The 13977-nt window shown below is 33.9% G+C and overlaps 1 protein-coding gene across 5 annotated transcripts; it reads right to left on the reverse strand.

Annotated features, from left to right (window-relative positions):
• Nucleotides 1–397: 397 nt before the first annotated feature.
• LOC101249588 (uncharacterized) lies at nt 398–13370 on the reverse strand. Of its 5 annotated transcripts, none has more exons than XM_069290167.1 (12): nt 13239–13370; nt 12320–12442; nt 11585–11771; nt 8375–8564; nt 7094–7341; nt 2935–3024; nt 2530–2572; nt 1661–1767; nt 1370–1465; nt 1092–1282; nt 897–966; nt 398–729 (listed from the first exon to the last, which is right to left on the reverse strand). In XM_069290167.1, the coding sequence occupies exons 9-12, from the start codon at nt 1397–1399 to the stop codon at nt 628–630; spliced, it is 393 nt and encodes a 130-aa protein (XP_069146268.1). In that variant the 5' UTR covers nt 1400–1465; nt 1661–1767; nt 2530–2572; nt 2935–3024; nt 7094–7341; nt 8375–8564; nt 11585–11771; nt 12320–12442; nt 13239–13370; the 3' UTR covers nt 398–627. The 5 variants fall into 5 exon arrangements, with proteins under 5 accessions (XP_069146268.1, XP_069146270.1, XP_069146267.1 ...); XM_069290169.1 differs by having other exon boundaries at nt 7094–7271; nt 8375–8578; XM_069290166.1 differs by having other exon boundaries at nt 8375–8578.
• Nucleotides 13371–13977: the final 607 nt, after the last annotated feature.

Genomic DNA, 13977 nt, shown 5'->3' on the forward strand with positions numbered 1-13977 from the left:
TACTAAAATTTGATAAATGCCTCACTCGTCCATTATACTACTTTTTGTATTTGTCGTGTGTCTCACAATATATTTGTGTTTTACCATTTTAATTTGACTTATCATGCGCGTATATATATATATAGGTACAATAATATATTCACGATTTATACCTTTTTATATATATAGCTACGTAAAACAATTCCAGAGCATACATTTATCAATTTTTAGTACCATATAATATATTTGTGTTTCATAATTTCAAATAAAAGAAGATAGGAGATACAATTATCCAGATGCACCTATCCAATATCAAGCACTCTTTTCACTTAGCTTTTTGCTTCTTCCTCTTTGAATCAAAGTATATAAATGGTTATCAAGCAACAAAAGCGAATTAATAATTAAAAACAGAAAGGTATGAAAGAAAAGAGATAACCATTTACAATACTTTACCCTTTTTTTCTGGGATACGAAGTGTTTTTTCCCAAAGAGAAAAGGCTTTACTAAAGGTTCAATAATATTCTTAATATCCCAATAATAATCTTCATAATAATCCACATACATAAAATGCACTTCATAAATAAATACGAGTGCAGGTAAGTAAGAGCATTTAATACTTCAACAAAAATCCATTTGTATGAATTCAGATCACGGCATATGATCAAATCCTCCTCCATCCTGTGGAGCAACCTGATTCTCATTAACGTTAAGGAGCAATTGTAGCAGCCAACTCCTCGCCATTGAATCCTCCTGATAACATAACGCGACAAAACCAGTCGTGGTTTGAAAAAATAAATAACAAAAGTCTAATGCCAAAGAGAAAAAGAAGAATGTTGCATGATCACTTAAGGCAGAAGCCCCGCGATGGGTGGGGTGGGGTGGGAATAGAGCTACTTATACTGCCAAATAATACGTACACGAAGACAACTGCTGAAGGTGTTATCTCTAAGCATATTGGGAAGAAAAATTTTCAGTGCCTGACAAGCCCTGCCATAAAGCCAAACACATCACCTTTAGCCTCACAGAAACAGAAAGATCGAAAAGGGCTGTGATATATCACACATAAGCAAAGCTGAAAGGAAAACCGGGATGGTGATATACAGAAAACCAACCTTGGATTATCTGACAAACGAAGATAGCACCGGATTATGTGTTTCAACAATCTTGATGAAGGTTGTTCAGCAACTGCACCCACCATATTCCCTAAAACTTGGATTACTTCGAAAAAACTTTTTGATATGGAACATACGTAATTCAGACCCACATCATCTAGAAGGATTTTTTGCACAATGGAAGTCGCAACCTGTCAGCACGAATAAATTAGATGCATGAAAACCTAATTAAGTCAAGGGAGGATGTAACTGGAAATTGGTCATGGGGAATCACTAACTGTTTTTGATAGTTCACATCCCATCTCCATCGAGCACAAGCACTTCGGAATTATCTCTGTTGAAATAAGAAAACTGATATTTTCAGTGTCATCTACCTGCGTAAACAAAGGGCATTTAAGCTTTAGAACAATAATTGATTAAATAGGTAAAGAATAACATACAGCTCCTAAAATTTTAACTAATCATGGTTTCCTTCTCATGTCATTACCAGTAGATAAGATCATGAATAAATCTTTATACTGACAATGGAAGTAGAAGAAGAGACGCATGAAATACGGTAGACATATTACCTTCACAAGGGCATAAATGACACCTAAGCTTGCAAGCCTCAAATATTCAAAGGGTGTTGACTTGCTTGTTGTGTTAAGAAAGGGGTACAAATACAAAGGAATTTTTGCTGAAAAGTAGAAAACTGTTAGAAGGATCTATTCAAGGGAAACCAAATGTCACAAATATGATGGATTACAATTACAACTATCATCACACAAAAGTCTATCAAAATCTCAAGAACACATCATGATTATGATGTCCATTTATTTGATTTTTATTTTTTGGATGTACATATTAAGTTTACGAAGGTTAAAAAGCATTTTACATGAATAATATAGGGCTGGGATAGTTATGTACGACAACATTCTTCATTTCTTCCCTCTTTATGGACAACAGTGACTATCAAGGACGAGCGGTCATTATTACTTTTTTTTCTACAAGTAGTGGATTAATAAATCCAAGTATAATGTCTTCAAGTGTAAATCAAATTCAAATTCTTGTCCAAAGATGTATCAAACAATGCAGGGTGGCATTAATTTGATACAATTTGGATCTTATTCTTGACTTGTAGCTATGGAATTCTTTTTGACAAGTAAATAAGAGTTTAATTTAAGTGAATATGATACTAAGCAAGTACCAGCAGAAAAAGATTTAAGAGATGTAACTATGAGAAGTGTTGAGATTTTTGTGTCCCTGTCATTGTAATGGAAAAGAACTTGCATGCACAAGCAACTGCAAATCAACAAAGGCAACAATTTTCTAGCATTCCACCTAAAAGTACCGTCAGAAAAGGCCTATGTTGTTATACCAAAAGAGGCAAAGCTTATTGCCATTGACAAACAGATATGAGAACTTTAAAAAAAAAAGAAAAAAAGAAGAGAATCTTCACCATTGAGGAACGACTTTCTGGTGTCAGGATGAGAGGCTACAGTCTGCAAAATGGAAAGCAATGAGAAACTATTTCAATAAAAGGGATAGAAAATTTGACCTTGACCAGCAAAACCCCTAAATAACAGAGGCATCTTAAAGCATTTATACAAAGGTAACAACAGATATTTGGAAGTGATACTAGTCATGCTCCAAGAAAGAGATAAAAGTTAAACTACTTCCCTACTAACACATTCCAGTTGTTGCATTCACCATCCACCTTTCTTGATACATTTATCACAACCCAAATATATCCAATTTTCTATACCTATAACTAATTACTTTAAGATCACCAACAAGCATGAATAATAGAAACTGTATCAAGAAACACTATGAAAAAGTCAACAACAAAACGAAGTTAATACACCTGTAGAAGTGCTATTGCATTGCAAACTCTATTGGATTGTGCAGGAGCCAGGCTTGGCGACGACAAACCAGGGTAGATAGAAACTATCTCCTGCAAACATGAAAATTAACGAGAACAAACTAATAGAAACAGCTAGGAACTTCCACACTATGAGTTTAAGAAATAAGAAACATATAGTTGAACAGAAAATGTCTACAATAGAAGTTCAAGAAATATGAATGAAATAATTGAGAGAATAAAGTCCGGAATCTCAATTCTCATCATGGTAGAAAAAGTTACTTAATGAACCAATTATATTTTACCTACATATATGATATAGTAGCTTCTGTTTACCATCTTAGTTGGGGTAAGACACAAAACAATTAAATTCAGATTAGAATTAAATGACATAAAAATTTCTCCTCCTAGAAGTGATATTTTCCTTTTTTGGGTTAATGTCTCCTTGAAGTGGGGTTTTGGCTCCATTTACATCAAAACAAATCTGGAAAAGCAAATTGAAATTATATTTTGAGACTTTCCCCTGTATTTTTGTTTCCAATTTTACCCAATATCATTTTATTCCGGACAATGCTAAAGCAATCAAACATAAACAATGAAAGTAACATACATTGTCTAGTTTTCATTATTGGAAATACAACCCTCCAATGAGCTAAGTACAAAATACAACAAGGGAAGTACCCCCGGGCCAATGTAGGACTAGATCTCACTCCCTTCCTAGCCAGAAATTTCACAAACCTCTTTGATCATCCTAAGAATCTACAAGATGTTAAGGGGGTAAAAGCTTGGACTCTACAGGACATTTTCAATTCACAGTAACCCCAATCGAAAAATTATTAAGATGTTTTCATGTAAAAGGTCATGTAGATATTTCCTTCTATTCTAAACTCTTTAAATGGTGTAGAATGGTACTTAAGCTTCATGCGCATATGAGAAATGAGATAAACTCTAGAATTACAATGGAACACTATTCAAAATACCTGTAGGAGTGCAGCGATAGTACCAAACGAGTGCCACAACAAGCGGCCCAAATCCGGGAACAACTCCTTCTTCTAGAAAAAGAAAACAAAGGCATTAAGTATATCTAGGTAAATCTTAATTCTATTTAGCAGAACAACAAAATGATACTCAATCCAAAATGTCAAAATAAACCTCTAAAGTGAGAAGAATAAACCTTGAAAAGCTCTAAAAGAGCGTTTTCACGAAAATTAGGGTCGCAGAGAACAAGCACAAGTTGTTCAACAGATTGCATTTTGCAATCCTTATTGGGGGGTGCTCCGGCGCTGGAAGACGATGACGACATACCACCTCCTCCTCCGAAGTTGTTGACACCAACGAAGAAAGATTAAGGTAGGTTTGTCATTCTAAAGCCTCAATTATATGTTTATATCTTTTTTATCCTTTCACTTACCCTACTTTATTTTCTGTCCTTTTTCTTTTTTTCCTAAATTGAACAAAAGACAAAATTCACCGTTGGATAATTTTGATAAATAAAATTCACAGTTTTATGTAAAATCACGGCACCATCAATGAACCAAACACGTGTTAATGTTATTTGGGAGCATTCCATAGTAATTTTTCAAGATTGATCGTTAGATTTTCCGAAATAAAACCTAATTAAAATAAAGCATAGTTTTCGTATTATTTTTCTAATAATTGTGATTAGATTTGATCTTTGAACTATTTTAAAGAAACTATATTTATTAATGATGGAATTTGTTGATAATCAATGAAGAGGATCATTAATGAAATTCACAAGTCCTTTTCTCATGTAATTGCAGACAAAAAGAAGATTTTTGGGATTCGCTGAATCGTGAATGATATATTATTTTTTTTAGATTGACTTGAGAATTACTATGGAATGCTCCCAATTAACATTAACACATGTTCGATTCATTGATGGTGCCGCGATTGAAAATAAAACTGTGAATTTTATTTACCAAAATTATCCAACGGTCAATTTTTTCTTTGTTTAGTCCAGAATCAAAAGAAAAATTAGAGAAAATAAAGTAGGATAAACGAAAGGTTGAAAAAAATAAAAACATCCAATTGAGGCTTTACAATGGCAAACTTACCTCAATCTTTCTCTGTTAGTGTCATCAGCTTCGGAGGAGGAGGTGGCATGTCATCATCGTCTTTCGGCCTCAGAGCACCGCCCAATAAGGATCAGAAAATGTAGTCTGCTGGACAGCTTGTGTTTGTTCTCTACAACCCTAATCTTCGTGAAAACGCTCTTCTAAAGCTTATCGAGGTTTTTATTCTTCTCACTTTAGAGGTTTACTTTGACATTTTGGATTGAGTATTATTTTGTTATTCTACTAAATAGAATTAAGATTTGCCCACATATACTTATTGCCTTTATTTTCCTTTTCCAAAAGAAGGAACTTTTCCCGAATTGGCCCCCCTTGTTGTGACACTCATTTGGTACTATCGTTGCACTTATACATGTATTTTGAGTAGTGTTTCATTATAATTCTAGAATTTATCTAATCTCTCATAAGCACATGAAGCTAAAGTACCACTCCACACGGTAATTCTAGCATTTCCTTTGCTTGTCCATACACACATTTCTTCAGCAATTACTCATTACAATGCGTCACACTGCACCATTAAAAGCTAGGAATAAAAGAAAGTATTTGAGTGACCTTTTATGACAATGATTTTAAGGAAACATCTTAATGGCCTTTCAATTGGTGTTACGGAGGAATTTAAATGGTTAAAATTCAAAATGTCTTGTAGTCCTATTTTTTTTTCCACATCTTTTAAGAGTCTTGGGATGATAAAAGAGGTTTGTGAAATTTTTGGGTCGGGAGGGAGTGGAAGCTAGTCCTACATTGGTTCATGGGTTGCACGTTGCATCCCTTGTTGTAATTTATACTCGGCCCAATGCTAGGTTGTTTTTTCAATTATGGAAACTAGTCAATTTATGTCATCTCATTGTATATGTTGGGTTGCTTTATCTAAGCCAGGAAAAGATGAAATAAAATGATTTGGGGTATAAATTGAATTAGATATACAGGGAATGTCCCAAAATAGAACCCCAATATGCTTTTCCATAGTTGGTGTACGTAAATGAAACAGATGGAGCCTACTTTTCGAGGAGACATTAACCTCGAAAGAAATATCGCCACTAGGTAAAGAAACTATTATGTCATTTAAAACTAATCTCAAATTAATTGTTTTTGTGCTTTGGCCCAACATAGATGGTAAACAAAAACTACTATAAATAGGTGGTTGTATGTTTTATCAGAACCAATACGATTGGTTCAGTGAAAATAACCCTTTCTAAGATGATGAGATTTTAGACTTCATCATTTCTTCCCTTCTCAATATTAATTTTCATGAGACGAAACCCAAATATGAGATTATTCTTCATGTAAAAGGAAGTCAAATCTCAAATGATGACCTCTCTCTCACACACATAAATCACCTTTTTCTACAACGGCAACTATTATAAAAGGATTGTGGAAACACCAATTTAGAGAGTCCAAATAAAAATTGTGCAAATCTCTAACCATGTCCAACATGGAATCTATTACATAATAAGGTTGCGCCGAAAAAGATGGCAACAATTACATGTGCTTAAAAGTGACACAACACAAAATTTAATCGCAAGAAGAGTTCCAATACAAAAAAATCATAGTTGAAAATTTTGTTTTAGAAATACCTTTAATTCATTTTCATTCAACAATTGGAGAATAACACGTTAAAAACATTACTAGAGGAAAAAAGTTTTGCCTCTAAAAATTAACAAGCATACATCACTGAGCTTGCAGCAAAAGTCACCAAAACATACAGTAGTATTGCTTGAGTCAGTTTGATGCAAAGTTACAAGCATAAATAGCTCTACATGGAAACAGGTTCGATAAATAACAGTTAAAACCCCTTGTACAGTAACATTGACGTTGTAAATTAGAAGCAATTACTAAAAGCCAATAGGCCTGTGAGACTCAAATCTTTGATTCCACAAATCACATTTTCAAGTTATAATAGAAATCTAACGGAATAGATATAGAGAATTCGTATAGCCAACCTAACTAATTGGGGATTGAGGCATAGTTGATTGATACATTGGTATACTCTAAATCCAGAAAGGATAAGGAAAATAGAGTTTTCGTAAGATCATTGGCCCAAACAAACTTAAATAGTAAAAGAGACTGACCACCGAACATCATTCACATCAAAGCCACAATCCAAATATAAAGCCTCCATTATGGACTCCACAATGTCTACAAGGACCTTTGGTGCTTTTATCGTTCCTCCGTAGGACTCCATCTCTTCCTCCTGTTGCACTGTTATCACGAGCTCCTTCACTTACGTCAAATTCAAAGTCTCCTCTACTACAACTCCACATAGGAACTATTGTAGTCAGTTTGACAATCTAGTGCCAATGAAATGCGCAATTACACACTGTTACCAAAGGAAAATTAAGTGTCATATGGAATGGCTAACTGGAATCTTCACTATTTGAAACAAGTACAGCTCATAGAAGTTCGAAGACTTACAAATGGAAACAAAATGGACACTCATATTGGATAAAATGCAACAACCGAACTAGACTAGCCAAACCAAAGAACTTTTCAAATTAATACATTTCGTAATTTTGGAGAACTTGCTTATATGAGCAATCCATATAGTAATTGGGAGGAGTTCTCCAAGTTCATATTTTATGCTTTGCTTACTTCTATAAAGCTAGTTACTCTCTAAAGTGGAGTAGTCTTTTACAATTTAGATGATCAAACTATACTTCAAACATTCATCTAGTTATATACACATTTTTAAAGACCTTAAAGTGTAAAAGGGTGGCATGTTTACCCTCTTATGATTTCAAAAGGTAAAATTGTCATTTCAATTCCTTCATGTAACTAATATTTGAAGAAAAAAAATACACAAAATTACCTTCCTAAACTTACCCAAAAAAAGCCTATTACATGTTTTAACTTTAAGGGAACCCTATTCTTGAGGGTTATTTATGTTTTTTACCTAATTTTTGAACATTAATACACGAGGCAGAGGTCAATATCTGACCAGTGCCATCACTAGGTGGTATTGTCTTAATTTTTATCGAAATTGTCTTAATTTTTATTGAAATATTTACTTGTATACAGTGTCTATTATATGCTTATATTGATACTTTGATAGTTACTTCCAACGCCCTCAAAATACTTGTCACTATCTGCTTCTCGATTGTGAAATATATCAACTTTGACCAACATTCAAAGATATATCTTTTCACCACATTAATATAAGATGAATTGCAACTTATAGTATTTCATGTATATCTTGTGAATATCCAAATTTCAAATTTAAAAAATTAAACTATTGCAATCCAATTTAGCTCCAAAGATTAATATTAGTCAAATTGACCACAACTAATATGGGACGGAAGGATAAAATACAACAATGTGAAGTAGATGCATATAAGTTAGATACTAGTATGTACCTTTTCATCGAGAACTGCCAAATCATGACTAAGGCACTTGTAGAGTCCATGACGGACAACAACTCTAACAAATTCACATCGGCAGCAGACATGTCAGTTAGCTTTACCGCAGTCAACATCAGGGTAAGTCACGAAGAAATAACAGGAAATAGCTAAGCCGAGAGCAGCATTGCCGATGAACGCAGAGTCGCTGGTAATTAGAAGCTGAGTTAGGACAGGAAAAGTGAGTAAGAGCTTCTTCTAGGAGCATCCTGTTCTTAAATCACTACTTCATTCACTCTCTTTGGATTTTAAATTGTGTTTCACAAATATTTGTGTTTTACAATTTCAATTTAACGTAGCATACTTATATATAAATACATTTGTATATCCAAATTGTATGTTTTTTTAAATGAACCAGTAATATTGGTTCTAACAAAGCATACAACTACCTACATATATGATATAGTAGCTTCTGCTTACCATCAAAGTTGGGCTAAGACACAAAAGCAGTTAAATTGAAATTAGATTTAAATGACAGAAAAATTTCTCCTCCTAAAGTTAATACTTCCCTTTTTGGGGTTAATGTCTCCTCCAAGTGGGGTTTTGGCTCCATCTACATCAAAACAAATACGGAAAAGCAAATCGAAATTTTATTTGAGACTTGCCCTATTTTTTTGGTTCCAAATCATTTTATTCAGACATAATAAAGCAATCCAACATAAACAATGAAAATAACACACATTGTCTAGCTTTCATTATTGGAAATACAACCTTGCAATGAGCTGAGTTCAAAATACAACCAGGGAAGTACCCCATGGCCATGTGGGACTAGCTAGCTCCCTAGCCAGAAATTTTACAAAACTATTTAATCATCCTAAAAAATCTACAAGATATTAAGGGAGTAAAATTTAGGACTACAGGACAATTTCAATTTTAAATTCATAGTAACTCCAATTGAAAAAATTTCTTGATAGCTTTGTTGTAAAATGTCATTTAGATGATTCCTTTTATTCTTAATGGTGCAGAGTATATAATCAATGCCGAGTGGTACTAGCTTCATGTGCATCTGAGAAATGAAATAAACTCTAGAATTACCATGGAACACTCCTCGAAATACTTGGAGTGCATCGACTGTACCAAATGAGTGCCACAAAAAGGGGGCCAAATCCGAGAATAACTCCTTCAGTCAAAAGGAAAACAAAGATAATAAATATGTCTAGGTAAATCTTAATTCTATTTAGCAAAACAACAAAATGATACTCAAACCAAAATGTCAAAGTAAACCTCCAAAGTGAGAAGAATAAACCTTGAAAAACTCCAACAGAATGTTTTCGCGAAGATTAGGGTTGCAGAGAACAAGCACAAGTTGTTTAACGAATTGCATTTTGCAATCCTTATTGAAGGGTGCTCTACCGCAAGAAGGCAATGACGACATACCAGGTCCTCCTCTAAAGTTGTCGATACCGACGGAGTAAGATTGAGGTAGGTTCTCCATTCTAAAGCGTCAATTGAATGTTTTATCTTTTTTGTCCTTCACTTACCTTACTTTATTTTCTCTCTTTTTTTTTGCCCGAACTGAACAAAGATAAAATTCACGGTGATTTCTGTCTTTATTCATTTCAGAAGCAAAAGAAAAATGAGAGAGCATAAAGTAGGAAAAGTGAAGGGACTCCGTAGGTGTTGGCAACTTCAGAGGAGGAGGTGGTATGTCATCATCGTCTTTCAGCACTGGAGCACCGCCCAATAAGGATCGCAAAATGCAATCCGTTGAACAACTTGTGTTTGTTCTCTGTAACCCTAATTTTCATGAAAGCACTCTTCTAGAGATTTTCAAGGTTTTAATTCTCTTCACTTAATAGGTTTACTTTGACATTTTAGATCGAGTACCATTTTGATATTCCGCTAAATAGAATTAAGAGTTACCTAATTATACTTATTGTCTTTGTTTTCCTTTTCCAGAAGAAGTAACTTCTCCCGAATTTGCCCCCTGTTGTGGCACTAATTTGGTACTATCGCTACACTCCTACAGGTATTTTGAGTAGTGTTCCATCGTAATTTTAGAGTTTATCTCATCTCTAATATGCACATGAAGCTAAATTACCACTCCACAGTCCACACGATAATTCTAGTATTTCAATAGTATGTTCTCACACACATTATCTTAAGTAATAACTCATCAAATATGTTTCACACTACACCATTAAAAGCTAGGAATAACAAAAAGCATTTGAGTGACCTTTTACAACAAAGTCATTAAGGAAACATCTTAATGGTTTTTCATTTGGGGTTCCGAAGGAATTCAATTGGTTAAAATTCAAAAATGTCTTGTAGAGTCCTAGTTTTTTCCACGTCTTTTAAGAGTCTAGGATGATAAAGAGGTTGGCGAAACTTTTAGCTGGGGACGAAGTGGAAGCTAGTCCTACATTAGTCCATAGGCTGCAGGTAGCGTCCTTTGTTGTAATATATATTTAGCTCATTGCAAGGTGTTTTTGCAATAATAGAAACTAGTCAATTTATGTCATTTCATTGTATATCTTGGGTTGCTTTATCCAAGGCGGGAAAAAATGGAATAAAATAATTTTGGGTAAAAGTTGGAATTAAATATACAAGGAATATCCCAAAATACAATTACAATGTGCTTTTTTGTAGTTGGGTGTATGTAAATGAAAAGATGGATCCTACTTCTCAAGGAGACATTAACCCCGGAAAAAAATATAGCTACTAGGAGGAGAAACTATTATGTCATTTAAATCTAACCTCAAATTAATGATTTTTGTATATGGGCCCAACATAGATGGTAAACAAAAACTACTATAAAGTTGTATGTTTTATCAGAACCAATCATATTAGCTCAGTTAAAATAACTCTTTCTATGATGATGAGATTTTGAACTTCATCATTTCTTCCCTTCCCAATTTTATTTTCAATGAGACGAACCCAAATATGAGATTGTTCTTTAGGTAAAAGAAATTCAAATTTCAAATGGAGTGCGAATATTATAAAAGGTTTGTGGAAGCACTAATCTAGAGTGTCAAAATTAAAATTGTGCAAATCTCTAGCCATGTCCAACATGGAATCTATTACATAAATAAGGTTGCGCCAAAAAAGCTGGCAAAATTTTCATGTGCTTAAAAGTGACATTCTTAGGACAAGCACAAAATTTAATTGCAAGAAGAGTTTCAATAATATAACAAAAAATCACTATTGAAAATTTTGTTTTAGGAATACCTTTTAATCATATCTAGGAGCATTTTCTAGGAGCTTCCTGTTCGTAAATCAATACTTCAATAACTCTCCCATTGCCCTTAGTGGTATCGCCATGTTTGTAACTTCTTCCTTCAGTGGCAGCGACACAACTTATTCCCGTTGAAACGAGCACGCACGAAAACCGTGCTTCCCCAGAAAAAAAACGGACCTGTATCAAAAAAAAGTGCAACAAAAAATTCACTCGCAACTGTGCATTCTGCACCGGAGACATAGTAACTGTCATTTACACAAAAAAGGAGAAACTTCATTGAGGCAGCTGATTATAAGACGTTGGTATAGGAAACCAAAATCCAGCTATACCTGTCAAACCATGTGATTGAATATTGGCCGCACTCAACTATAGTTTTTATGAGAGCTATGTGGTATTGTAAAAGAACAAAGAAATTAGGAAATAAGTAGTTTAAAAACTGTAACGTAAATTAATGTTTCTTCATATGAGTAGGTGGTTTGAATTTTTGCTTCTTAGTTCCCTCACTGAGGAGCGCATATGTTGAGGGCTTCTTTTCAGGGCAGGATGAGAAAATCAGTGTGCCAAGCTTTTGGGAATAACGGCTTTTGTAGCTGAAGTCTGAAAAGCTTATGAGCAAACTGGCAGTTCATATAGGCAACTGCCAATGATTGATGTGGATCATATATAATTTAAGGAGAAATTACAGAGAGAAGCTTGTCTAATTGTAGTTCTATATATGTGTATACCTTGAAAACGACAATTTGATATACTTTTTCGGCCGTCATGGATAGTAGTTTTTCAGCCAATATTTTCGAGACTATTGCTGTTAGCATACCACTATCATGTGAGAGTCAAGCACAAAATGACACCTGTGAGCAAAACAAAAACAAGCCATGGTATATTCATATGTCATAAGCTGCATTCTAATAACTGGCTATGAAATGAGAAAAATGGTTCTTGATGTTTCATTGTATATATTTTATCCAAGTTTATTGAGGTCAAACAAAATGAAGTAGACAGAGGAGAAGCCATGGGAGAAGTAGTTAGATTTGGGTGAGAAATAAAATCAAATTCATGAAAAAACAAATTAATCAAGTAACTGGTTGAACTAACCAACCTCAGCCAGTTGAACATGAGAAAAGAGGGTATCCTCCAATTATATAATTACTTGTAGCTGAAGCATAATGCACAAATGTGGAAAATATAGCTCACACCAATTCATCAAAGCAGTAGCTTGCACACATAGAGGTAGCTTGCACACATAGAGAGTTAATTAAAATTGTTGAATTGCATCTTGTTGTCAACACGAAGTTTATTGACAAGTAATGCCAGAGGTGAAAAACAGGGAAAAAGCCGTAGCGCTGCCCACGGCGATATTCAATTCACACAGTCCGACTCAAATTGAAGATCAAACAATCAAATAAAACAGCAAATTTCAAAAAAAAAATTTAAAAAAAAGGCAAACTAAGAAAGACACACAGATTTTTCTGGCGTAACTCGCATAAACAAACAGATCCGCCATTGAATTACCCCAAGTTCAGTTCAAAGAGATAAAGCCGATGCAGCAACAAAATTCAAACACACAGAATCAATCTAAATCAAACCAGCAGAAGGATTCAATTGAACACAGAGAAAGCAAATTTAACGATGGAAAAAGATACATACCGGAGCAGGAGAAAAGCACGGCGAGATTAATCCAGTTAAACCTAGGTAGTTTAAAGGAGTGCATTTATTGCTTAATTAGGACAGATGTGTACAACATGGAATGTGTTTAAAATTTAGGCCTAAGTCATCTCCCGGCCACTCAAGTTGTCCGCATAATTCATTTAGACACCTCAACTAATTCTTGTGCCAATTGAACACTTTATTTGTTTAAAAGTCATTCCTATTAGACACAAAATGCTGACATGACAAAAAACGTGTAATTCACTTTCCTTGAGCGCGTTAATTTATTAAAAATAATATTTTTTCTTTTTTTTTAATTTATACCCCTAAGTTAATTTTTAAAAAAAATAATTAACAAAAAAGAAGATTTGTTCTTCTTCTTCCCTATTTCTATCAACCCCAACCCAACACAACCCCCATACCCATGCTCCAATGATTATCTTCTTCCCCACCATTTTAATGATTTCAAAATTCTTAGCATCAGTGGTTATCTTCTTCCCCCACCATTCTAATGGTTTCAAAATTCTTAGCATTTTGTTTCATTCTTCTTTTTTCTTTTTTTTCATTTTTTGTAAAAAAAATCTGCTAATTTAATATGTGAAGAAGAGAAATTCAAACATTGGAGTTAAAAATTGATCGATATTCGTCTAGCTCTATTTCGATCACTCCGGTTGAACAAACATCGCCACTCATTAATTTATTAAAGATGATATTAAAAAATTCAACATACTTTCAATTT

This window comes from Solanum lycopersicum, chromosome 10, assembly GCF_036512215.1.
Source record: "Solanum lycopersicum chromosome 10, SLM_r2.1".
Taxonomy (NCBI): domain Eukaryota; kingdom Viridiplantae; phylum Streptophyta; class Magnoliopsida; order Solanales; family Solanaceae; genus Solanum; species Solanum lycopersicum.

What these genes read in the sequence shown, in the direction of transcription:
- LOC101249588 (XM_069290167.1), bottom strand. Translation starts at nt 1,399, where the DNA reads ATGGAGATGGGATGTGAACTATCAAAAACA. An exon ending in CGTTTGTCAGATAATCCAAG is followed by an intron (nt 967 to 1,091) that starts GTTGGTTTTCTG and finishes GCTTTATGGCAG; the next exon opens with GGCTTGTCAGGCACTGAAAA. An exon ending in CCTTCAGCAGTTGTCTTCGT is followed by an intron (nt 730 to 896) that starts GTACGTATTATT and finishes TTATGTTATCAG; the next exon opens with GAGGATTCAATGGCGAGGAG.